The 27,806-nt window shown below is 34.7% G+C and overlaps 1 protein-coding gene across 1 annotated transcript; it reads right to left on the bottom strand.

Annotated features, from left to right (window-relative positions):
* Positions 1-2,550: 2,550 nt before the first annotated feature.
* On the bottom strand, positions 2,551-26,059 carry jam3a (junctional adhesion molecule 3a). Its single transcript, XM_087284012.1, has 9 exons — positions 25,900-26,059; positions 18,899-18,967; positions 18,704-18,817; positions 18,474-18,626; positions 8,154-8,356; positions 7,298-7,397; positions 6,418-6,547; positions 6,278-6,329; positions 2,551-3,718 (listed from the first exon to the last, which is right to left on the bottom strand). The coding sequence occupies exons 1-9, from the start codon at positions 25,946-25,948 to the stop codon at positions 3,683-3,685; spliced, it is 906 nt and encodes a 301-aa protein (XP_087140138.1). The 5' UTR covers positions 25,949-26,059; the 3' UTR covers positions 2,551-3,682.
* Positions 26,060-27,806: the final 1,747 nt, after the last annotated feature.

Raw genomic sequence — 27,806 nt, 5'->3', positions numbered from 1 at the left:
GTATACATACATGTTCACTTCCTTTTACTGTACCTGAGAATGTTATAATCTAAGCATTATATAATGGATTATTTATTGATAGTACAAGGGTGTAGTGGCAGAGAGAACTGAACATCTTGGTGGTGTTGCTATTCAGAAAGTATTTCATCATTAATAACGTGTTTTCACATTACACAGATCACACATTACAGATAATACAAAAATAATTGGTTTAACAGCTTAACATCTGACACTGTTCTTATTATAACATACACTGCAAATAAATCGTAATATTTGTATTGTTTTACAGTTAAAAACGTAACATTCATGTGCCAAGTTGTAAGATTTGTTTTCCTGAATTGTTTATTGTTCTTACATTTGCTAATAATATTTGGCTTATTTTTAACAACAGAGATGCCCAAACTAGGGCCCGTGGGCTAAAGTTGGCCCATGGTAACCTTTGATTTAGCCTGTCATCCCAACTGAGAAGAGAGTGAGAATGATGGGAATCCTTTCGAGACTGTCAATTTATCTGATTAATCATTAATTAATCAAATTTTGTTTAAATGTACATACTGTCACCTAAATATGCAGGCTTTGCAAGTCAAAAGTAACACATTCTGCTTGACTAGTGTGTTCAGCATTGAACTCCTCTGTGTCCTCTGTGTCATAAATGTAATTGTTTATGTTTTAATGCAATATGTTATCATTTAAAAAGTTATACTGCAGTTATAGGATTTAAAGTAATGTTTTCTATTTATTTTGAAATATTACTAAATAAATTACTTAATGACCCATTGCAATTTTAATGTAATATAGTTTGGTTTACCTTATGCCCATAAGCAATAATATTCAATAATACTTGGTTTTTGGCCCTTCATATGAAAAAAGTTTGGGTACCCCTGCTTTAGAACAATGAACAAGCAAACAAACAAACAAATGGTAATACTATACAGTAAGGTTTTATTTGTTAACATGAGTAGTATTTAATAAATATTAATGTTGATTTCCAATTTATTATTACATTGCTTTAAAAAATTCTGGGTAGAGATTAATCACATTCAAAATAAAGGTTTGTTTTGACATAATATATGTTTTTGTATTTAAATATACATACAAACAGTTGAAGTCAGAATTATTAGCCCCCCTTAGATTTTTTTTTATATATAATAAAACCAGTTTTTAATTTTTTAAAAACCATTTTAAAGTCAAAATTATTAGCCCCTTTAAGCTATATATTTTTTCTACAGTCTACAGAACAAACCATCGTCATACAATAACTTGCCTAATTATACTAACCTGCCTAGTTAACCTAATTAACCTAGTTAAGCCTTTAAATGTCACTTTAAGCTGTATAAAAGTTTCTTGAAAAATATCTTGTAAAAGAATATTGACTATCATCACGGCAAAGATAAAATAAATCAGTTATTAGGAATGACTTAAACTATTATGTTTAAAATTTGTTAAAAAAATCTTCTCTCCATTAAACAGAAATTGGGTAAAAAATAAACAAGGGGGCTAATATTTCAGGGTGGGCTAATAATTCTGATAATTCTGATAATTCTTCAACTGTACATAAAATCAAAACTATACACAACAATTTTGTTACATAAATATTTAAATTTATACCTAATTTGTATCATACACATATGTTGTACATCTAAATATAAATAAACATTTTCTAAAATATATGCATGCATGTGTGTATTTAATTACATAATAAATGTACATAGCATTCAGAAACTTTTATTTTGGATGCAATTAATCGAGATTATTCTTTACCCAGCACATACAACATATATATATATATATATATATATATATATATATATATATATATATATATATATATATATATATATATATATATATATATATATATATATATATATATATATATATATATATATATAATATAACATGGAAAAAAATATATAGCAAATAAACAATTGTCTTTTAATAATCTAACATTAATAAGGATGAACAAATATTTTGCTGCTAGTTATTGTTAACAAATGTTATCAAATGAGACCTAATAATAATAATAAATTCTGGTTAAGATTTGTTTGCAGTGTAAATATCAAGGACATAGTGTACATTCAACATTTACCATAGCTGGAATGTCAGGTATTTCATACTATTGTATTTTTGAAGTCAAATACAGAATCATTTGAAAACATTGTGGCAAAGCATTACATGGGTTCATTACTGACCAATTAACTACAGTTAAAATGCTATAATACTTTACTATAAAGAAAAGGTTACATTAAAATGCCTTGCCATCAAATACTCTGAATAATATTCATAAGCACTTTGTTAAATTATACTGTCTTTACATTTACTTACATTCTTAAATATAAAGTATCTGGCCCTTAATTTTGCATAGGCTTATCCATTATATTTGCCTATTTGTTGGATGTAACTATTAAGATGGCATATGAGGTTAAATAACAGAACCAAGGCTGTTTTTTATGAACAGTTTTGAAAATAGTTTTTGACAGTGGGACATGCCAAGAGGAAGACAAATATATTCTCATAGTGCCTCAAAATAATTATAAAATTGAAAGAAAATTTGATGCAAATAATGAGTTTATTTCAAATTCTGGTTGTCAAATATCAAGTTAATAACTCATTTCCACAGTAATTAATCAAAACAAAGTCAATTTGATGGTCAGATTACTGTAGATACACAGTATTGGTTCATATTTTGAAAACAAAATGAAATAAAAGACGATGTTGATTACTTCCACATAATCATGTTTATTCTTGTGACAAGGCCCACAGTCTACTATTCTGAAGTGAACTACAACGTACGAGTTTATATATGTATATATTATAAATAGATTAAAACAATAACACCCAGTCAAAAAACCTGGACAATATGTCCAAAACGTATAAAACAATTATAAAGCATTGAAGGTCACTTAAACACAGAAATGGCACTCTGAAAAAGCCACAAGTGCGTAATCTGTATCTAGAGGAGTATTTCGAAAACGAAACTAAATAAACGAATCATCTTGCACAACCAAGTCGACTGACTTTACCGAGATGTTTGATTAAACCTCAAACTGAAATGCTACGAATCTACTGTCTGTGAACGAAATGCTACTAAAACACTAACACATGAAATCCTCGTCAAAAAGTGACCCAGATGAACAGTCTTGGCATGGCATTGTACACATTTACACTGACAGGGTTCTTCACATAGTCACACACACTATATTTCCAGTGGGATATACCACATTTACCTTGAAGAAGTAAATTCTTGCACTGGTATTGTGTGTTGACTACTTTTGGAAAAAAATACAGCAGCATCTGGATGTAATTTAGACCTTGCTATGATAACAACTCATTTCATTAGCCTCATTTTAAGTCATTCAGAAATTCACAATTATTTGAAAACTCAACTTTTGTTACTGCATAAGATTCGCCGAAACGGACTTGTTACCTTAATAAGATGCATATAACTGTTATAAATTAGAGTATGCTGTATTGAAAACTTTTATATGTAAACGTTTTATTTCTAACTAATTCCTGTTTGCCTAAATGAAAATAAAGGGAGTAAAAATTCCCAGTTTAACACAGTAGTTTTCATTTCAGTAATAACTTTGGCAAACCATGAAGTCGCACCTCTGCATAAAATCAGACAGTTCACAATTCAGGCTTTCAAACAGCTGAAGCGTACATCTCCTCGTCTTTGATTCTAGATGACGAAGGAGGATTTGTGGCGAAAATGTCCCTGAGGAAAAACAAGATGAGTAATCAGGTTATTTGTAGTGACATTGCAGGGGCAAACAACAAAACGCAGTCAAATATATGTTACTCAGAGATTATTTTGAGGATTGCACAAATACCACTATGAGCTTGACTGACAATAGCAAACAAACAATTCTTGATTGAAATACATTTTAAGAACTCAAAGGGGTCGATCACACCGAACACATTTTTTGCGTTGAGAGGCACCTTTTTTGAATGGTTTACTAAAGGCTATGAGTGTTTTGCGTGTTGCTTATGCGCCCTTGCGCCTGCTGCACCTCACATTTTTGCCCTTGTGCGCCGTGTGCTCTCAGTTGAAAAAAAGTCTGCGCGGAAAAAGCGTTAGGTCACTCTCGTCTGTTTCATTCTCCAATCAAATGAAAGCAGATGCTGGGTTTCCGTAGAGGTGCCTTCAGTGTTTGTGTTGTCAAGACAACAAGGGAGACTTTTAAAAATGGAGGAGAGACTTGTGGTTGCTGTTCTGGGTTATCCAAGCAGTATGACTTCACAAATCTTGAATATCACAATATTATTAGATATTAAAATTATATTAATATCAACAGCAACACTCTTGCAAAACATCCAGCTGATTCAATCGTTGCCTAGCGAGCAACATAAAAAAAATCGAACAGCGCTCCTTTTTTTTCTTGTTAACAAAAAGGCAGTGCAGTGCGCTTCGCGTTTTTGAAATGTAAGTGCGCGCTCGGTGTGATCGGCTCCATTCACACTAATGCGTTTAAATTTTAAAATGATCCACGTCCACCACCGATGTTCATCTGGCGTTCCCGAAAAGCTCTCCGTCCACACTACACCTCGAAAAACGTTTCCAGGCAGTCAGCAGGTGCTTTGAGCTCACCTACCCAGGTAAGAGCAGCACACTTCTGACAGTTCATCAAGAATCTACCGCTGGATCTCATTTCACTATTGATGTTAAACATGATATTTAATTCATCTTGTCTATATCTAACAAGATCTCTGATTAATCTATTTGATTATTAAAATTGATATTCAGCAAAAGAGAGGGTATATTTCGTACTTTTCACTGAAAATGAAAGGAGGCAGTGATGTTATAGGCTCTGTTTTGTTATAAATATGCACACAGTGAAGATGATGGTCATATAAATATGCAGCTACACGATGCCTCAACATTTTTAGTGTCTGTTTAGTTGTTAATATCAAAATGAAAATAGGCAGTTCCTTATCCTTATCATGTTTTCATTTTATTGTTGATAGTGAAACAACATAGTCAGGGTGATGTGAATGACATTATAATGTACACTGTTCCCTTTGAACATTTACCAGACAAAGTCTGAACTTAAGGAAAGGTCCGCAGGACTGAACTTTGTGCACTTAATATTAAGAAAAAGTCCAAATCAGATAATCAACTGTCTGCAGCAACACCTCCATTTTCAGATGTCTCTGTTTTCCCCCATACACACTGATATGGAGCAGCAGCATTTTAAAACGAAAATGGCGCCTTCAGAGTTTTCAATAGTCTCAGTTTTCAGAACTCGAAAACTCTGAGTTAGTGTGAACGGAAGACGTAACCATAGCAAAAGTTATGCATTTTAAGACTAAAAGGTATTAGTGTAAACGGAGCCTAAATGTGTACTCAGGGTTTCTGCAGGTTTTACCAAGTTAATTAAACATTTGAAAGTGAAATTTTAGACTTAAACAGGATAAATGCTAAGGATTTTATTTGAACTTCTCACTTGGAAAGGATTTTCACTTGCCCTATCAAAAATGATTATAATTTAACACATTTAAAACTACAAGAATAATAATTGAATCATAAAAAAAATCTAGGTCAGGTCAGTATCTTCAGCAGTAAATAAATGGAGAACTTTCATTCATTCATTCATTCATTTTCTTGTCAGCTTAGTCCCTTTATTAATCCGGGGTCACCACAGCGGAATGAACCACAAACTTATCCAGCAAGTTTTTACGCAGCGGATGCCCTTCCAGCCACAACCCATCTCTGGAAAACATCCACACACACTCATACACTACGGCCAATTTAGCCTACACAATTAACCTGTACGGCATGTCTTTGGACTGTGGGGGAAACCGGAGCACCCGGAAGAAACCCACGCGAAGGCAGGGAGAACATGCAAACTCCACACAGAAACACCAACTGAGCCGAGGTTCGAACCAGCGACCCAGCGACCTTCTTGCTGTGAGGCGACAGCACTACCTACTGCGCCACTGCCTTGCCCAGATTGAAAACTTATAAACAAATAAATAGAAAACTTTAACAAATTACTGAAAGGAAAGTAATTAAATGCTATTTTCAAATAAAAAGTTAAAAGTTTGATTGTATGGTGGTTCATTCCGCAGAGGTGACCAGTAATTAATAAAAGGACTAAGCCGAAAAGAAAATAAATGAATGAATGAATGAATGTTAAAAATGATTTAAGACCTACAACACAATATTTTAGTAGATTTAAGACATTTTAAGACTTTTTAAAACCCTGCATATACCCTGGTACTAATGCAAATACTAAAATGATAAATGTCTTGTCAGAGATCTATAAAGCCATACCTCATCTGGAGTGGTGTACTCCATCCTGTTTTCATGTTGGGGTACTTTGTAGCTGTATGAAACAGAGCACAAAAAAATGAATGAACTGCCAATTTAATCATCTGCCACTTTATCTTTCCAGATGATGTTTTTTCACTCACTTGGTTTCTCTGTGATCTTTGCAGGAACAGTAACCACTTTTCTGAATTTGACAAATTCCCACAATGACAAAAATAAATGCTGCAACTCCACCCAAAACCTTCAGAAATATTCCCACAATGTCCAAGTCATCTAGATAAAGAAAAAAAAATTGTGCTTAAATTAATAGTTCATCCAAAATTGAAAAATTAGTACACATCTTAGATCTCGTGTGCTAAACATATATTTCATTGTATATATATATATATATATATATATATATATATATATATATATATATATATATATATATATAGATATATATAATATATATAATTGGAGGAAATAAATACATTTAATACATTTTGGCATAAGACTGTCACATAAAATAATGTGGAAAAAGTGAAGTGCTATGAATACTTTCCAGATGCACTGTATCACTGTATGTTTAAAACTATAGGTAATTTTTTAAATGTATTATTTACATTAAATGTACTTATGTGTGTTGTTGACATACCTAGTGAAAACAACACCTAAATATTAAGAATACATTACAAAACAGTAAGTGTAAATGGAAATATTATGTATGTTCAGGGTGAAAGTTTGGTCAACTGTTTAAACTTTGCACTAGTGGGTTGAGTCCTGCAGTGTAGGTTTACTTTAATAGTCATTTTTAATTAATTTTTGCAGTTGTCCACATATGGAAAAGAGATGAGAAATGGGCTTTTGTTTTACATTTAAACTGAAAAATAAATGTTGTAATGTTGTCTAATACTACTACTAATAATAAAGAATACCATATTAAAACGTCAATTATTATTTCAAATATTTCAAATATTAATATTTCAAATATTAATCAATAATTAATAAAATATTAATCAAGTTAAAAGGGGTCACACTTACACACTTCCATGCTCTGTCGAATACATTTTGACCATCCGGCTTCATTTCTGGCCTGGCAATAATATTCACCCGCATCCTCTTTCTTTACCGACCGGAATTTCTGTGGATCAATCGCAGTTAATGTTAAACGTAAATGCACATTTAGTGTTAGTCTCAGCAAATGGTCCTACAGTAGTATTCACAGCAGTCTGGACCTCAAGTTTCCTGATACATAATTGCATTCATGCTGTTTCTTTACAATGATTTTATATAGGTTGCAGCATTCAGGATAAGAAACAGTACTACTCTATTCTATTTTCTACTATTATTCTATTCTCAGTAATATTCTGTTATTTTAAAGGAAGGTCATGATATAGACTATTGTAAAAGCACTGTTTGATGAAGCTGTGGATTAAATGTAATAATGTTGTAAATAATGTTTCTTGTACAGACTGAACTTTTTTGGTTTTGCTTGTATATATTTGTTTAACTCGTAATTGACTTAACATTGTTTGAACTGCCAATGGCCACCGTTTCAGCTAAAACTAACCTACATTTTGCTGGTTTGAGTGTATTTTTGAGTCAACTATACCTGTGGCCTCATAATATAGTGTTCATAATAAGCACAATTATGGAGTGGTGGTTATTCTGGTACTTTTTGTGTATCCTTAGTATTTACAGTATGAGTACTCGTTTATGAGTATTGTGGATTTAGACATTCCAAACTACTAGTTTATTACCTACTGAAAAGGAAAATGTACAGTTTTTAAAAGAAGCCAATATTTATTCTTGCACTTAAGGTGACATTTCAGACTCTCCTCTAATTTAAAAATAATAAACAAGTTGTTTTGCTAGCATAATAGCCCCAAGCACTTACCAGAGAGCCAGTCTCAATGTTCATGATGTATGAGGAATTGTAGAACTTGCTGCTGGTTTTTGGGTCCTCGGGCAGCTCCTCGCTGTTTTTGAACCACTGGTACTGTGACTGAGGAAAGCCTTCGTTCTCAATACATCGCAGTTCAGTGCTTGAACCCACATTAACTGCATCTGGCACACTACATCTGGGGATTACCGGCTTCACTGCAACACAAACACAACAAAACAGATAAAAAAAAAACATAACAATGACTAAAAGTTGGAATTAGCAGCAGATAATTACTCCTGTATTATGACATGTATAATGATGTATTTAAAAATGTAAAATGGGGACTGTATTTTTATTTTTGAGTTTTTGATTGGATTTTAATTTATGGGCCGCAACTCCAAAGACTATAGACATACCAAGATGATTCGCTCTCATTACTATGAATGAGGAAAAGTACAACACTTGGTATGGCCTGCCAATCTTTGTGCATGCACAGCTGTAGCAAACGGAGCTATTAATTGGTGCTTAAGTAACGACACCGGAAAAAAGCCTCATTGGATCAACTTAAACAAATTACTTCAACTTCTTACATCCAAAAGAATGAACTCATTTATTAATGAAAACCATAACAACTGAAGTGAAAATTAACTAATTAAGGTAGTTGTTCCAAGCTGAAGTTATTAGTTTAAATTTTTACTTTTTACAGTGTACAGTTATATGGGACAGGTCACCTTAGATTTTATTGCTGATTTTAAATATATAATTTAATTACGAGGTAATCAGGCAGTTTTTAAGATTTCAGGATTCTCACATTCACTTAGGCCTGGCTTTAGTCTTGAATGAACTATCTGGGGGCATTGCAAATTTGGCCGCTGAGTGAACAGACTTTCCTTCAAAGGTACTTTGGTTACTCTTAAGGCCCCGTTTACAATAATACAATTTAATTTTAAAACGAATAAGTTTCGCTACGGTATCTGTCCACACTACGCTGGAGTTTTTGAGTGCTGAAAACAGAGCATTTTGGAAAAGCTGAAGAGGCCGTTTTCATTCTAAAACGCTGCTGCTCTGTCTCATTGTGGATGGGGGAAAACAGAGACATCTGAAAACGGAGACAGGGCTGCAGACATTTGCCTCTCTGATTGGGGCTTTTCCCTCAATATTAAGTAGCCTACACACACAGTTCAGTCTCGCATCCTCTCCTTGTAAGTTCAGACTTAGCAAGTTTAATATGGAAAACAAACTCCCGAGGACACATCGGGTAAATCTTTAAAGGGAACATTGTACTTTTTAGCCTTATTTACATCACACTGGCTACGTACGTTCGTGTAGCTGCATATTTATATGACCGTCACCTTCACTGTATGCATATTTATAACAAAATAGAGCCTATAACATCACTGCCTCCTTTCATTTTCAGTGAAAAAATACGAAACATAAGCTATCTTTTGCTGAATGTAACTTTTAATAATCAATAATGGCCATTATAAAAGTATAGCGAACAATAAGTTTACATTATAGGAAATAAAGGCAAGCAATCAGTCAATATACAGAATGTTTGTGGTTACATTAATTATTAACTTATCTTTGCACTCAGCCAAAACACGTTGTCTGAGAACAAGTAATAGATTCAAAAGACCAAAGTCAGGTAATATGTGGTTGGATATAGACAATAAGATGAATTAAATATCACATTTAACAAATATAGTGAGATTGGATCGAGCGGTAGATCCTTGATAAAAAGCACAGCTCTCATCTGGGTAGATATGCTGCAGCGCATGCCAGAGTGTGTGTGTGTGTGGTCACGTGATGTGCATTTTCAGTGGTGTGGTGTAGACAGAGAGCTGTTCAGAAACGCTGGGTGAAATGCTAGTGTGGACGCAGATCGTTTTCATTCTAAAACGCACTAAACGGGGCCTAAACAACAACGAAAAAGTAGTAACATTTTTTTTAAGGGTCCAAAATAATGCATTAGTTAAGCATTAATTTATGGTTAATCTGTTCACAATTAAGCATTAGTAAAAAAACAAAAGCACTAGTAATTAATGATTATCTAAACATTTTAAGGGTCCCAAGTTATGCATTAGTTAAGCTTAGTTAAACTTGTAAATCATAATTAACTTGTTCACAATTATGCATCAGTTAAGCATGAGAAACACATAATTCTTGATTACCTGAACGTAAGGTCATTTTAACAATTATGTACAATTTGATAAGCCATATATTATTTCTTTGATTCATTGTGTAAGTTAACTGAACAAGCAATAATTATGTTTAATTACTGCTTGTTTGCAATTATATTTGGCTAAAATAGTGTAATAAACATAGTTTAACCTCATGTCTTAAAGTTAAACTTATGTCCATGTTTATAATAGCACTTGAGTAATATTCAAGTTTATTGACTAGAACTAGCTAGTAGTTGATTAAGGCTAAAATGTCAGTTATACAGTGATAATAAAGGAAATTTGAGCCCCTATTCTAAAGTGAAAGTTATATTCACATTAATTATGGCACTTATTGGGGAATATTCAAATTTATTGACTAGATAGAACAAGCTAATAATTAAGGCTAGAATGTCATTAATAGTGTTAATAAAGGAAATTTGACCCCCTATTCTAAAGTGAAAGTGATATCCACATTCTATGGACTAGAATAAGCTAATAGTTACTGCTAATCTGCTACTAATAAAGTGATCATATCGACAATTTGATCCCATTCTAAAGTGATCTCCAGTACCTAGCAAACCAATGCCACAGCCATGTCACCCTGCAGCCCAAGACTGGTTACTCACTGAAGCTAAGCAGGGCTGAGCCTGGTCAGTACCTGGATGGGAGACCACTAGGGAACACTAGGTTGCTGTTGGAAGTGGTGTTAGTGAGGCCAGCAGTGGGCGCTCAACCTGTGGTCTGTGTGAGTCCTAATGCCCCAGTAAAAGTGAAGGGGACACTAAACTGTCAGTGGGCGCCGTCTTTCGGATGAGACGTTAAACCGAGGTCCTGACTCTCTGTGGTCATTAAAAATCCCGTGTAAGAGCAGGGGTGTAACCCCGGTGTCCTGGCCAAAGTCCCTCTATCGGCCCTTACGATCATGGCCTCCCAATCATCCCCTCTCCACCGAATTGGCTCTATCACTGTCCCTCCACTCCACCAATAGCTGGTGTGTGGTGAGCGCACTGGCGCCGTTGTCCTGTGGCAGCCGTCGCATCATCCAAGTGGATGCTGCACACTGGTGGTGGTGTGGAGAGACCCCCCCTCATGATTATGAAGCGCTTTGGGTGTATTGCCATACACAATAAATGCGCTATATAAATACACATTACATTTACATTTACATTACAATGTGATACAGATAGAAATATAGTTAATTTAATAACAAAATGCAGGACCCTTGAATGTTTGGATAATCATTAATTACTAGTGTTTTCGTTTTTAACTAATGCCATAGATATATACACTAGATATCGCATAGGGACCCTGAGCATGCGTCAATAGCGCTGCCACATTGGTACAGTGCTCCCAGGACAAATGTCATTCAACCGCACTAGTCAAGACCAGGTCAAGACAGTGTTATAATGTGAAGATGCGGGACTTTAGCGCTGTCTACGGGTGTAGTAACGAGCAAACAAAGAAAACAAAGCACAAAGGCAGAACATTTCATAGGTAAGATTACCTTTTTTTACATTTTTGTATGTTCTGAACTTTTGTGCTAAACAGGTAGTGTTACTGATGATGATACAGTCACTTACTGCATTTACTATAAGTCAAAGTAGCTCTAACTTGCACTAAATACTCGGCTTATGCTAGTTTTTTTTTTTATAAAATCAGCAAACAATGCAAAAGAAATATGACAACGAGATGCTGCGGTGCCAGAAACTTGTATTATTGTCGGCTAAGTGAAGGAGTCTTTCATAACGGAGATTCATTCACAAACGAATCGCTCCCTCCATCAGTATGACAAGTGAAAGCAGGAGAGGACGTGTGTTTCAGGACACGGATTAGATCAAATTTAACAGGGAGGGTGGATAGTACAATTCTGTACACACAAACACAAGCTTTTTGTCAGGAATGCCAGAGCGATCACTGATCCATCAATGCGGAAATGTAATGTAAAATTATAATTTTCGTAATTAAAAAAAAAAAATTGCATACTAACATCCAGGAAAACTCCCGATCATAGATATATGTGTATATATGTATATCTCTGGCTTTGGATAGCCACAGTCCTCCACTGTACCTTGGTCCCACATTCATTTCAAATGAGCGCTACCTTGTTTCAAAATGGCGGCTCTATTGACGTATTCCTTCCAATAGACAACAACAGGGTAGGCGACATCTAATGTATATATCTATGAACTAATGCTAATTGTGAACAAATTAAAAGATGGTGGACTACAGGACTGTATGTGTGCAAGCTTGTGATTGCCATCTACTGGCCTGGCATGCACGTTACAGGCTTTTATAAACAGTGTTTTGACAAAAGGAATCTGTATGTAAAAATATTATCAAAAACACAGTAAATACTTGCATTTTGTTTCACCAAGGGAGAAATCTGTCGTTTCAATCAGAACTTTTGATTTTAGTCACAATGAAATTATAATGGAACAAAATGACCATTTTAATGCAATACTAAAGTGTAGCATTGCTTTTTAAAATGAATGTGCCCCTTATAATCTTTAATCAAAATAACTTTCCCTCGATCTTCTCCTCTTATTTCACCCATTTCTTACGTCAAAATAGGAAAAAAAAAGATTATCGCATTGTCCATTTCATGCCAAGTCCAACATAAGCATAGATGAATTGTTCAAAATAATATCCATAACATGCATTTACAAGACAGATAGAATGAGTTTTCATTTTGTGGCAACTTTAAGCAAGATTTAAGAGAATGAAGGCTGAATTCACATTAAACCTAAAGCTGCATGGCATTAAATTCATTCGCGGCTTTATGTAACTTCCAAACAGTAAGACCGAGATTATAATCTGAGACATTATTGTGCATCCAGAGGAATGATGTTGATCAGCTCAGTGAATCCATCCTGTCTGCTGAAACCCACTGAAATCTCGTTGTCCAAACTGTCCAATCAGTGTCCTCGTGGACAACATCTCTGACAACTTATGGATTAAAACTCAGAGAATGAAAGGCTTAGTTCACCCACAAATTAGTCCATGATTTAATCACCCTCAATGCATCCTAGGTATATATGACTTTCTTCTTTTAGTTATTTAAAAAACTTCCTGTCACATTTAAGATCTACAATCAAGGAAGTCCAGAATCAGATGATTTTCCGAATGATCAGCCTGACCTGTGACTGCTGGTCTTCAGGCAATTCCAGCTGGTCCAGATGAGTATTAAATCTGATCAAATTGCCACAGTGCAAATACACAATTCAGTGCAAATACACAATTCAGAGTAACAATAGATGGTACTTTCTGATGATTTGTTATCTCAAGCCCTGTCTCACACACACAGCTTGTTACTGGATGGTCCAATGCATGATGAAATAATAACAGAGCAGAGGTGCCTTAACACAGATTGTTTCCCTCAGCTTGAATTGGAGTGGAGTGATGAGATAATGGTGTTTAGTTCGTGAACAAGCTGAATTTGATCAGTTAACCTGTTAAATTGGCTCACACATGGCACTGAACGATTATTATTGAGTTCGACTGACTTCTTTTTATTAGTCAACAACACACTGATCCAAGTGATGCATTCAGAGGGATTTTCCAGTTAACAACTCACTGATTCAAAGGATTCATTCAGAGTGATTCTCCTGTAAACAAATCACTGATTCAAATGATCTGTTCAGAGTGAGTCTCAAGTATACAACTCACTGATTCTAAGGATCTATTCAGAATAGGTTTCCTGTAAACAAACCACTGATTCAAATAATCTGTTCGGAAGTAGTGTCCAGTAAACAACTCACTGAATCAAACTATTCAGAGTGAGTCTTTAATAAACAACTCATTGGTTCAAATGATCTGTTCAGAGTGAGTTCACAGTAAAGTTACCAGGTCTAGAAAATATGATCATATCACCCTAATTTTATCCTCCTTACACTGGCAGCCTGTTAAGTTTTGTATTGAATTTAAAATATTACTTCTCACCTATAAAGCTCTAAATAATCTAGCTCCTGTTCATCTAACCAACCTTCTGTCTCGCTACAATCCAGCTCGCTCTTTAAGATCTCAAAACTCAGGGATTCTGGTAGTACCTAGAATAGCAAGTAAGGGAGGTAGAGTCTTCTCCTTTATGGCTAATAAACTCTGGAATAGCCTTCCTGATAATGTCCCAGGCTCAGACACACTCTCTCAGTTCAAAACTAGATTAAAGACCTATCTGTTTAGTAAAGCATACACTCAATGCATCACTTAGCGGGTTTCCACACAAGTTTGTACATCTTGTTTATATACACTATGAACAGCATCTATGCTAATTATTCTCTTTATTCTCCATTTCCACCTGACGATACTCATCCCAAGGTGCTCAGATTATGCAGAGTCACTGATTGGACCCAAGACCAGCGACGAGATGATCCCAAGGTGTCCAAATCCGGGACCAGGCCGTATCCTGAGCTGCTGCTGCGCTGTTGGTTATGGGGGAATGGAGAGTATGAGACCGATTCCAGTGACAATTCAGGGACAGACGAGTCTTCCCTGAGGCCAGCTTCCAGCCTCCACTGCTGAGACTGCAGCTCTGCACAAGACTTTTGGCCAGTGGAGAAATTAAAATGAATATGCCCAACTAAGTCTGGTTCTCTCAAGGTTTTTTTTTTCACTCTCCTATTGGTTAAGTTTTTTTTTCCCTCTCCGTTGTCGCCACTGGCTTGCATGGTTCAGGATCTGAAAAGCTACTCATCGATGAATTTGCTCTTCAATGTTTGGACTCTCAATAATGACTTCAAACCACACTGAACTGAGCTAAACTGAACTGAACTTAAACACTAAAAACTGAACTACCCTGATCCAGTTACTATGACCATTTATGTGAAGCTGCTTTAACACAATCTACATTGTAAAAGCGCTATACAAATAAAGCTGAATTGAATTGAACAGTAAACAACTTACTGATTCAAAGGATCCATTCAGAGTGAGTCACCAGTAAACAACTCACTGATTCAAATGATCTATTCAGAAGGAGTCTCCAGTACACAACTCATTGATTTAAATGATCTGTCCAGAGTGAGTTTACAGAAAACAACTCACTAATTCAAAGGATCCATTTAGAGTGAGTTTCCTGTAAACAAAACACTGATTCTAATTATCTATTCAGGAGTCTCTAGTAAACAACCCACTGATTCAAAAGATCCATTCAGAGTGAGTCTCCTGTAAACAAATCACTGATTCTAATGTTTCGTTCAGGAGTCTCCAGTAAACAAATCAGTCAATCAAACTGTCCATTTAGAATGAGTCTCCTGTAAACAAATCACTGATTCAAATGATCTGTTCAGGGTGAGTCTCAACTATACAACTCACTGATTTTAAGTATCCATTCAGTATAAGTTTCCTGTAAAAAAATCACTGATTTAAATGAACCGTTCGAAAGTAGTGTCCAGTAAACAACTCACAAAATCAAACTTTTCAGAGTGAGTCTCCCATAAGCAACACATTGGTTCAAATGATTCGTTCAGAGTGAGTCTACAGTATGCAACTCACGGATTCAAAGGATCCATTCAGAGCGAATCACCTTTAAACAATTCACTGATTCTAATGATCTGTCCAGGAGTCTCCAGTAAACAACTCCTTGAATCAAATTGTCCATTTTGAGCAAGTCTCCTGTAAAAAAAATCACTGAATTAAATGATTGGGTGCTTGTTTCAAAAAGGAGGTTAAGTAAAAACTCAGAGTGTTTTAACCCTGAAATGAGAGAAACTCTGGGTTTCCCTTTCAAAATGGCAGGTTTGTTAAACTCGAGAAAGCAGGGTAAGTCAAGCCTGTTTCTAATAGAGAGGTAACTTTAACTCAGAGTCAGTTACTGTGGTAACTTACTCTGTGAACCTAACCTGGTCGGGAGCAGGTTTTATTCTCTAAACTCAGAGTTTCTGTTGGTCTCCTCCCCTTTTTTAAAGACAAAGTGGTATTTCTCGCCTTAGGCTTACGTTTCCACCCACCGATTTTAAAGCTCATTTTGGATATGTGCATAAAAACGATTGATAGAAACATCATGATGCACATAACTTTTAAAAATATGCATAAAAAACACATGCATAATTGAGTAGGATAAACTTTTATTCGATAGAAAATATGCTTATAAACTACGATGGAATAACTTTTACTGAACAAATTACAGTATGTGCATTAAAAAAAGGTCATCATATGATGATGAAAATGTGTGTGAATGGACAAACCAGCAGGCTGAGGACACTGTAACACGTCTTAAATGTTATTTTGGTCATTTTAAAATGCCTTGACTGTTTGATTATTAGTGTATATAATTACCTCCGAGCGTCTGGAGCGTGTCAAGAGTCTCCGCGTCTCATGGCTTCAAACGCCCCCACGTGTTCATTGTGTGTCAGCATTGTCTTCTGAGGCGCAAGTACATTTATTAAAAAAAGAAATAAGTGACGCAGCTTCTTCTAACACAGTAAATTCTGTTTTTACTGTTGATATTTGGCGCCAGTTAATCAGGAAGTGACGATTTTGTTCTTTTGACTCGTTGGATGGGAACGCTGCTTTATTCGCATCTTTTATACAATATTCCAGTATTGCACATAAATTTATGTAATATATTTAGATGGAAACATAGATATTGCCTATCTTTTAGTCACACTCAGAACAATAAATAATTAGCTTAAATTCACTGAGCTTCGACATGTACTGTAACTAGATTAATGGGATTATTATTCTTTCTAAAAATAATTTTTTGTACCGCTTACCTTCTAAATGTTGTATCAAACTCTATCACTTGATCAATAAAAAAAGGCAGACACACAAGTGCACTGTTAAATCTATTAAAACTGATAACTGTGTATAAAAGTTTAGAAAAAATGTATAAACAACACTCATTACATTACTTATTTTATTATACTTGAATATTTAAATATTTTAAATGTAAAATTACGCATTAACTTGAGCAGCTGTTTTCCCAGGCTAACTGTCTCTTTTTCACTGATGGTTCTTCTTTTTAAATATATACACTCATATTTGCTATAATGTTGCATGATCACATCAAGTTCAGCTGGAGAAAGAAATGGTGATCTCTTTTTTTAAGATGTTGCCATTGTCAAGCAGGTCGCACACCAGAAGCTCTGCTCGGCGCCGCAACACGGCGCGCACATGACAGTTTAAAGTATTGCACACCAGACGCGCACATTCGAATGAGATTTAACATGAAACTAATCAGATGGCGCTCTGTGGCACGGCTGAAAAATGAACTGCGTCCTGAGCCGTGGCCGGGCGCCGCCGACTTACGGCGCCGGTGTGTGTATCCTGATAGAAACCTATGTTTAGAATTCTAAATTGCATGGCGCTGCGCAGCGCTTCTGGTGTGCGACCTGCTTAACTTGTAATATCTGCGCTCCATTGATAATGCCTTTTTATAGTCACTGTGTGCACGCTTAACTCTTGAGTTGGTCTACTCAAAGTTGATTGACCTAACTCAGATCCGCTATTCTGAAACCGAAAACTCTGAGTTTTTAATCTCTCGGTAAATCAACTCAGAGTTCAAGTTTAAACCCAGAGTTGTTTGAACCTCCTTGCTAAAACAGGCCCCTGTTCAGAGTGATTCACAAGTATACAACACACTGATTCTAAGGATCCATTCAGAATAAGTTTCCTGTAAACAGATCACTAATTTAAATGAACCGTTCGGAAGGAGAGCAGTAAACAACTCACTGAATCAAACTTTCTATTCAGAGTGAGTCTCCCATAAACAACTCATTGATTCAAATAATCCGTTCAGAGTGAGATTACAGTAAACAACTCACTAATTCAAAGGATCCATTCAGAGTGAGTCTCCTGTAAACAAATCACTGATTCTAATGATCTGTTTAGGAGTCTGCAGTAAACAAATCACTGATTCAAATGATCTATTCAGAGTGAGTCTCAAGTATACAACTTCTAAGGATCCATTCAGAATAAGTTTCCTGTAAAACAAATCACTGATTTAAATGAACCGTTCAGAAGTTGTCTTCAGTAAACAACTCACTAAATCAAACTGTCTATTCAGAGTGAGTCTCCCACAAACAACTCATGGGTACAAATGATCGTTCAGATTGAGTTTAGAGTAAACAGCTCACTGATTCAAAGGAAGGTAAACAAATCCTGAGTAAATAATGTGCAATTTTTCATGTTTAGTGGAATAACCTTTTAAACCCAAGAGACAGTATTTCACCAGTACCTCTTACAGCTAGACTGATTAATATTTCGTCAAAAGGCTTCTGGTCATCAATGGCGGCCACCTCGCAGCGATACTGTGCTGTGTCTGATCTGCTGGCGTTCAGTATCAGAAGGTTTGCAGGTTCTCGCAGCAAAGCCCTGTGCTCCAGGTCACCTGAGAACATAAAGCACTTTAACTTAAGCACTAGTAATCAACGTAATGATGTTGTCTGCTGAGGGAAAGAATGTTACCTGATATTTTGTTTTGAAAGTACACATAACTGGGTACACCGTTTTTTATTTTCTTCCATTCAATTCGAGGATTGTTTGTAGAAATGGACTCTATCAAGCAGGTCAGTTCGATTGCTTTAAAGAAACAAGACAGCTGATCAATTTATGCATATATTAATTAAGAAATGGAATAAAAGAGTGGCATATAAGACTTACACTCAAATTCATTTGCCCACACAGATTTCTCAGTTGTTCGGAGTATTACAGCAAAGGCAGCACTGTTACCTGCAACAAATAAACCAACAGGAAAAAGTCTGTCAAGAACTGTACAAAAAGTATATATAATAAACAGTAATGGAATAACAGCCGCTATAAATAAACTACATTACTAATAGCCATACTTTTTTTCAGTAATGAGTAATCAAATGAATAACAGTTTCCACTGTTACAACGCCTTTGTCGTTACTGAATATAAAATGCGAATTACTATAATTGACAACACTGAATCAGTTTTCTTGCAAGCAGCGTCTCTCTGCTTTACAGTAGGAGCTCTCTTTCTCTGGGGTGTGTGATCGTGTTGAGGGATGAAGCGGCTCACATAACCAACCTGTAATGATTGTGAATATGGTGTAACTGAGAACATGATGACTGGCTTAGATAGACTACATTTCCTTCATTTGCCAATCAGAGGCTGAGTAGTGTAGGGTTGCACGGTTTACCGGTACTATGGTAGTATCATGATACTATGGCTCCAAAATATTGGCGGTGCCGCTGTAGTTTGTAAACAGTAGTATCGTAATTAACAGTCTATCTACAATACAAAATGTTGCATGTGAAAATGTATAAAAAATAAAATTTTATTTGAATAGTCTGTAAAGCACTTTTACAGTTGCAAAACTGTACCATTCACATCTTTCATGGTAGCCTATTGCACATGTTTTGATGGTTCAGTCAAAACGCACATCTGAATCAGTTAAATTCTGTTTTTGTCAATATGATTTAGTATCTTCAACAACTGAAAATTCTCTTAACAAGAATAACTTAAAAAAAGTGAAATTTTGAATGACTTTGGATTCTTACCTGATAAGACAAAAAAAAAAAAAAACAATGAATGAAAAACCCAAACACCAACAGAAAACATTGAAACACTTTTTGATTACTATATATATAGCCTAATTTTGTTAGAAAAATACTCTTTTTGTAACAAATTTCATTCTGTATAATTTATATCTTTATTTTAAAGTACTTTTGTTGGTCAGTTATTTACAAAATAAACAAGAACTAAAGCATTTTAGGTCAAGTGATGTGCAAATACTTTTTTAAATAATAATGAAATTACGAATTCAATTTAAGTAACCCTATTATGACATAAAATATACTATTTCTGACTATTATCTTTATTTAATAGATTTGAGTTATGAATTACAGTATTGCAATACTACTTGGTATCAGAATAATTCAGCTGGCATAGTATCGTAACATGAATCAATGGTATCGCAACAACTCTAGAGCAGTGTGGGTGTTCACAAGCACACCCAGTCACACACACCAATGACCAGAAGTCAGAACGATAGCAAATATAACAAGTTCAAAGTTAGCTTTGGCAAACTCGAAATATAAACACTACTTTCCCTCGTTACTACTACTTTCCATCAGTGAGGTGAAAGGCAAGAATGTTTTCGATAATATTTATGATATGTTGAATTTTATGGACGTCTCTCCACAACAACATTAAAATAGTGTAGATTAGTGTCCTTTCCCATGTAGTTTAGTTAGTTTCCTGTGTAATTAGGTATTTGTAGACTTATGTAACTCAGTTACTAAATCTAACTAACTTTTTTGAGAAGTAACAATTATCTATAACTAATTACTCTTCAAAAAGGAACATGCCCAATACTAATAATAAATGATATAGAAAAAAAAATAATTATAACAAACACATTTTGCATATATATATATATATATATATATATATATATATATATATATATATATATATATATATATATATATATATATATATATATATATATATATATATATTATATACACAGTGTAGAGCATGAATAAGAACACCCCCTTTTTGAAAATGAATATTTTTATTATTTTCTAAGTGAGTACAGACAATATATTTTAATGCTTTTAAACAAACCAGTTTTAATAAACATTAACAATTATTTAAATAATTACAAATACGGTAAATTTGGCAACAATTAATATTTTGGTGACAATTTATTCAGATTTTTTTAAATAAAATGAATGACACAAAAATATTGTCAATATAATGGTAAAAAAGTATGAGAAAATAATGGCAATCATTACTCTGGGTATGATTCAGTCGCAATAAATTCCACCCCAGAGATACTGTATGAGTTAAAAAAGAAAACCATCTGAATTTAAAAAATGGCTCAGACACTTTCTACGTCACATACTTTGTATCATTCAAAATCTTGTAATGTTTATAGACATTGTCATGGAAAAATTTGCAACTTTGCAAGTATCTCGGGAAAACAGTACCAGCCCTGAACAAATTTCTCTTGAAAATGTACAGACAGATTTAGTGAGGCTGTGTGTTCTTTCACTGTCAGTCTGTCCACACCAACTTCAGAAAGCCAAACAATGTGACATCATAAAAAGACAAATATATAAAAAGAACAAACTATTTGGCAAAGCCTGACAGTCCCGATAGACCTCTTTCATATGAGAAAATAATTTGGGTTTTAGGACATTTGCTATTTCCAGATGCATTTTCCACTTTCGCATAATCTCACGAAATCCACAGAGTGTATTTACAGTGATCCATATGTGATAATCTGTGGCTTAAGCATCAGATTAAAATCTTACCATATGGAGTTCTACAAAGCATGAGACGGACTTCAGTTATCAAAAGCCAAACATCTGTGGTGACTTTATCGTCACCTAGACTTTTAGCATGAGGAAGAGCTACATGCAGCACATTCTGCCAATTTTAAACACAGTAAAGAGGCTCTTCGGGGGAGCAAAGAATCATATTGCCACAGCTGGAGAACTTCAAGGTTTCCGGTGACGTTTTCCAAGGCTGATTTTCCCATCGCATGCATGCATCATGATCTATTTTTACATCTGCTGTTGACATTTCCCGATTAGACAAGCTCCATTATCCACCGCTGAGACGCATGCGGTCACTGCATGCAATGCTGTGTCAATGTCAGAAAGGTCCTATTTACACTAAACAAAAAAATGTCATGTTAGTAAATGCATTAAAGTAGTTACAACCTTATTGTAAAGTGTTACCAACTAGGAAAAGCTTAAGTCATGATAGAAAATTTTGCAGAAAAAATTGGTAACACTATTTATTTTATTTTAAGGTGCCCTTGCTACATGTTCCATGTGCTTACAATGGCAATTACAGTTAATTTACATGCATTTAACACAAAATCTATCCCACATTATAACCCCAACCATACAGTGACATGCAGGGTGGAAATTATACATTGACTATCAGGGGGTTAACTTTTTCGGTAGTGGTTTGGTAATACATACTACAGTGAATCAAATTTCTGAATGTATATAAATTACATATAATTTATTCATAAAATGTATAAGTATTTAGTGTTTTGAGGAATATTTAGGGACAATTTTAAAGGTCTGTAGGTCAAACTATACAAATTATCTGTCTAATTTTTCTTTTTTTAAGCTACACGCAGATTTTAACTCCTATTTTACAAGAAACATGTTTTGTGAATACATAAGATGTCTTTCGGTGCTCTAGAACTGCCAGTTTCAGACTGTTGAATTACATTTTTCCTAACATTGGTTGGCATGATTATGCATTCACAAAAAGAAATCTATTTATTACTATTAAACAGCTGACCCCCCATACATACTGTTTTGATGTCCTTCAGGGGGAATCAGAGGTTCCATCCTCCCCAAACCCCACTGTAATTTCCACACTGAGTACATGTGATTATTAATTAATATTTAAGTTTTTAAAATAAATAAGTATTTAAATTAATATATACAATGTAACAATGACACTTTAAAATAAAGTGTGACTAATAAATTAAAGATTAATTATGTTTTGATTTCACTTAATGATTGATCGTCTGATTTTTTACATAATTTATTAGATAATTATATAAACTTTTTATGTTTGGGTAACTGAATAATTCTGTGTTTCTACTGCAAAATCTGTAATTTATGTTTATTTACTGATCTTAAAGATTTAGTTTTAATTTAGAGTCCGGAATCTCACTTTAATTACTAAACATACAAACAAAAAAATTTTCAGGAAAAAAAAAAACATGAATTTTCTTTTGCAAAAGTGTTTTATTTATTCCCATTTTTTAATTAATTTAGTTTAATTTTTGATTGTGTTTTTATTTATTTTAAGTTAATTTCATAACAAAAATATTTTACGTCACAATATGTTAAAGTCCTCTTTCTAGTTTGCAAGTTAAGAATCATTTTGACATGAAAAGCTTAAATTGTCTTTTATTCAACTAATTTTTTTCATGTAATTTTCTACAGTGAACACTGCAATTGTCTGAAATTTTATTTTACACACACATACACGAACACATACACACATATTGTTATTGTAACACAAAAACCATCCATTCAAAATCATTACATTTCTGTTTTCTCTGTAAACACTATAACAATACAACCCCCATGCACAAACACTCTTAATATTTGTGTTCATTATGAGAGTTGTTTTGACAGCATATTTTGTGTTTAATTACTCCTACAAGACAATAGCTGATTGTTGTAACAATTCCAACGACACAGAGGCCAACTAAAAGTGCGATTCCAGACTTTACAAAAGAAGTGACCTAAAAAGAGCAGGAAAACAGAACGAGTGGGAGAGAAGGGGGTGGTGGTGTGATCTTTGACTTAAGACATTCTTTATCACATGACTGTTTACAAAAAGAAAAACTCTTTTCCACAGATCTGACTAACTCAAAAAAAGAAATAAAAGACCTAAAATTAGGCTGAAGTTGAGTCCCTTTTAAAGCAGTTTGGTATTCAGGACACTTCGGCCAACAGTGGCGGCTTTGAGAACTCACACCTCTTCACACTTCACACATCTTACACAAAGATACATTGTGTTAAGATGAGCATGAAAAAGACCTGTATGCGTGTAATCCAGCAATAGCTCAGCTCAAAAACATACTAGATAGAAATTATTCAACAATGAATGAATCAACAAAACAGTTCATTTGCTACCCTTACTTGTGCTGAATATAGATTAACTCCAATTTTAATTACACTGTAAAACCCAAAAAATTAAGGTAACTTAGACTATTTGAGGAAACCCATTGCAACAAATCATTTAAGTTGAAAAACTAATCCTAATGAGTACTGTGAACTTAATCCATTTGAGTAAATGAAGCAATTTGAGCACAGTAAAACCCGATAAATGAAGAGAATTCAAACCAACTGAGTCCTGAAAAACCAGTTAAGGCAACTCAAATCGTTTGAGAAAACCAATCGCTACAAACCATTTAAGTTCAAAACTCTATATGAGTACTGTAAACTTACTCCATTTAGGTTGAAGTAATGCGGTACTTCATTAACTCATTACCTTTAACACTGAGGTCAAAACTATTTTTAAATGTATTAACTTTGTCAATTTTGAGTTAACAATACTCATTTCATTTGATAAAGTGTACTGTTGGGTTTTACAGTTTATTTAAATACTAGGCATGGGACAATAACCATTTTCAAAATATACCGTGGTTTAAAAAATGTCAAGGTTTTAAAACCACCAAAATTTTCCATTCCTAAGGTATATGTTAGATTTTTTTATTTACTTTTTTTTGTAGGAAAAAAGTATCTCCAGCAATAAAGATATCCAAAGACGGCATTTTAAATTGTAAAAAAAAATCTGTGTTTTTGAAACTAATAAAGACAGCAGAAGCTGAATTATTTACCCTGACATGTTTACTGTTCCAAAATATATTAAATGTCTCTCAAGATAAAATACACTGTTCAAAGAGGAAAACGTTTTTGTTATAACCCAGACATTTAAAAAGAATATATTTAGAGCAGTAATTACAATTCCGTAAAACCATAATATTTTTACCCAAGGTTTTCATACTGTCAGAATCTTATACTGGCCCATGCCTAATAAACACTACTAGTATTTTTATCTATTGGTGTGATGATTTTCTGGCTTAAAATGCGGTTGGTGTTATCCAGATCATGACATTTGTGCTACTTGAAACAAAAACATTCTGCATTATTCTTGTAATCTTAAAAAAATCTTATTTATTAAATGTAATTAAATACATGCATGCATGAGCATCACTTGGGCTTTGTCAGTAGCCGTGACCTGCCTGGTTTTTGAGGTGGTACAAAATTTTGTAATTCTCAGGAAAAATAGTATAAATGCAACTACAGATGAAAATAAGAGTGTTTGCTGGACATACTTATGCAGAAATAAAAATATATATAATAAACATTTATTTAATAGTATACAAAATTAATAATGCAGAAACAAATTTTACTGAAAAATTGCTTATAAAATTCACAATTCTTTACAAAGAAATAGCAAGTAACAAAACTATACATTTTCAAAGCAGAAAGACAAAAATATAATATTTATATAGTCTATACTTTTATATAATTATATATATTATTATTTAGTATTGTACTATTTATTTACAGCATTGAGAAACAATTTAGTTTATGATTTAATGGCAAATAATATCCGACTGAGTGTCAAAAACACAATTCAGCTCACATTTACTACACATTTTCTGTAACAGGTAGGCTATTTTTAAAAGTGTGCTTCATTCTCACGAGGCTAACCCGATTAAAAATAGCCTAAATATTCTCCACACATGCATACGCATACTGAGAATTGAACATATTGATAAAAACAGCTCTTTCAACATCTAAGATCAGATATTGAACAGCATTTCCCTCCCTGAACTGAATCCTCGGACACATTCATATTCGAACGAACGCGCCCAGAAATGCTGTCAAAGCAGGCGGACGCCGTGCTTTAAGACACAGCCATTGGATTCCACAAGCAATACGATATAAAAAGGAGAGTCCTATCCACAAACAACATTCACCTTACGTTGAAACAGTGTTTACACTAAACCTAAGTGTGGCGTTTAATGGCTAACGGTAGTAAAGCAGTAGCAGCAGGGGTCAGCGCGAGAATGCCATCACACGACCACCAGAACCCCTCGCTTCTCCATAGCGATTTGAGAAACACTACTCACACAGCCAGTAGAAGAGCACCAGGGAAAGCGTTTGACGGCCGAACGCCATTTTGAGCCGCTGTTTCACATGCAGGTTTAGCTTAGCTGTCCAGACGAAGAAGCGGGTGGACGATCTGGAGGATGCTGCCGCTGATGAGTTTCCATAGCTACAAGGACATCTGAGCGGAAGAGAAAGGAGGGGCCGAGAAAGGGCTCGTGGACTTCCGGTTGATGATGAATATTAAATATATTTTTGAGACACATTATGTGTATAATTAAATAGGGAACGAGGGTATTAAAATAATACTGCAGATTTTTGACTTCTAAATCGAGGAATTTGTTGGCTAATACTTTTGGATAGGGACCCATTAATAGCATTTCTCGGATAAGAGTGATGTCGGCTTAATTTATCTTTTTTTCCAGGAGTTTATCTGGGGATTTGGAGGTCACAGTCAACACAGATGCATTTTTAGATCATAAGATGATCAGTTTTAATTTAATACGTCTAGAAAAAAGGTTCACGATTAAACACCAGATGGCAGTGTTAGAGAAGATAAAGTCTAAGTGGGTCCTTTTTGATGTACATAGTAGGCTTCCAACTTGTTTGTTTGTTTGTTTGTTTCATTCATTCATTCATTCATTCATTCATTCATTCATTCATTCATTCATTCATTCATTTTTTCCCCCGCTTAGTCCTTTTAAAAATCTGGGGTCACCACAGCAGAATGAACCACCAACTTCAGCATATGTTTTACGCAGAAGATGCCCTTCCAGCCGCAAACCATCACTGGGAAACACCCATACACACACTCATACACTATGGTCAATTTCACCTATACCACATGTCTTTGGACTGTGGGGGAAACCAGAGCACCCGGAGGAAACCTAGGCGAACACAGGGAGAACATGCAAACTCCACACAGAAACGCCAACTGACCCAGATGAGGATCGGACCAGAGACCTTCTTTCTGTGAGGTGAACGTACTACCCACTGCACCACTGCTTCGCCTTGTTTCTTTTATTATATTTTTACAATTTCTTTAGTTTTTGTTGGCTAATTGTAGTTTGACTTCACACAGTGAAGCTTTAATTTACCCCCAGGACATGATTTATATCTTTATCTAAGGAAAGATATGTTTAAGTTTCAGGAAAGCATTGCAGGGTATGGAAGTTTTTTCCTAACAAAATTAAAATGAAAATTCAAATGCTTAAAAGATCAAATGATAAATCAAATGCTCAAACTATAAATCAAATGCTCCAACCGACATTGCAAATGATAAATCAAATCCTCAAACTGACTCTGCAAATGATAAATCAAATGCTCAAACGGACTTTGCAAATGGTGAATCAAATCCTCAAACCGACTCCTCAAAATATAAATCAAATCCTCAAACTGACATCGCAAATGGTGAATCAAATGCTCAAACTATAAATCAAATCCTTAAATCGACATTGCAAATGGTGAATCAAATGCTCAAACAACTCTGCAAATGGTGAATCAAATGCTCAAACGACTCCGCAAATGGTGAATCAAATGCTCAAACAGACATCGCAAATGGTGAATCAAATGCTCAAACAGACATCGCAAATGATAAATCAAATGCAAATGAGGTGTCAATCAACCAGCATAGGCGGAGCTTTAAGGCGGAAGAGTTTGTTGTTGACAACAACCGGTAGCGCTACGACTTTTTCAAGGCGTTCAGATTTGCGTGCACTATTCCATGTCGTATCCGTATAAACTCGTGAAAGAGAAAGCGAGAAATCTCCTACTGCTTCCCCAGATAGCAAAATATACTCGGGCCAGTTCCGGCTAGATTGTCGCCTGCCGGAGACTAACCCCTCGGCCCAACTTCGGCTGCCGGACTCGGGCCGGATGCCTGTGGACTCACTGCCCGATTCCGGCCCGAATCAAGCGGGCCAGATGCGGC

Source organism: Danio rerio, chromosome 15, assembly GCF_052040795.2.
Source record: "Danio rerio strain M-AB ecotype USA chromosome 15, GRCz13ab, whole genome shotgun sequence".
Classification (NCBI taxonomy): Eukaryota; Metazoa; Chordata; class Actinopteri; order Cypriniformes; family Danionidae; genus Danio; species Danio rerio.
The sequence above is the reverse complement of the archived record's forward strand: the minus strand, read 5'-3'. Positions and strand labels throughout refer to the sequence as shown.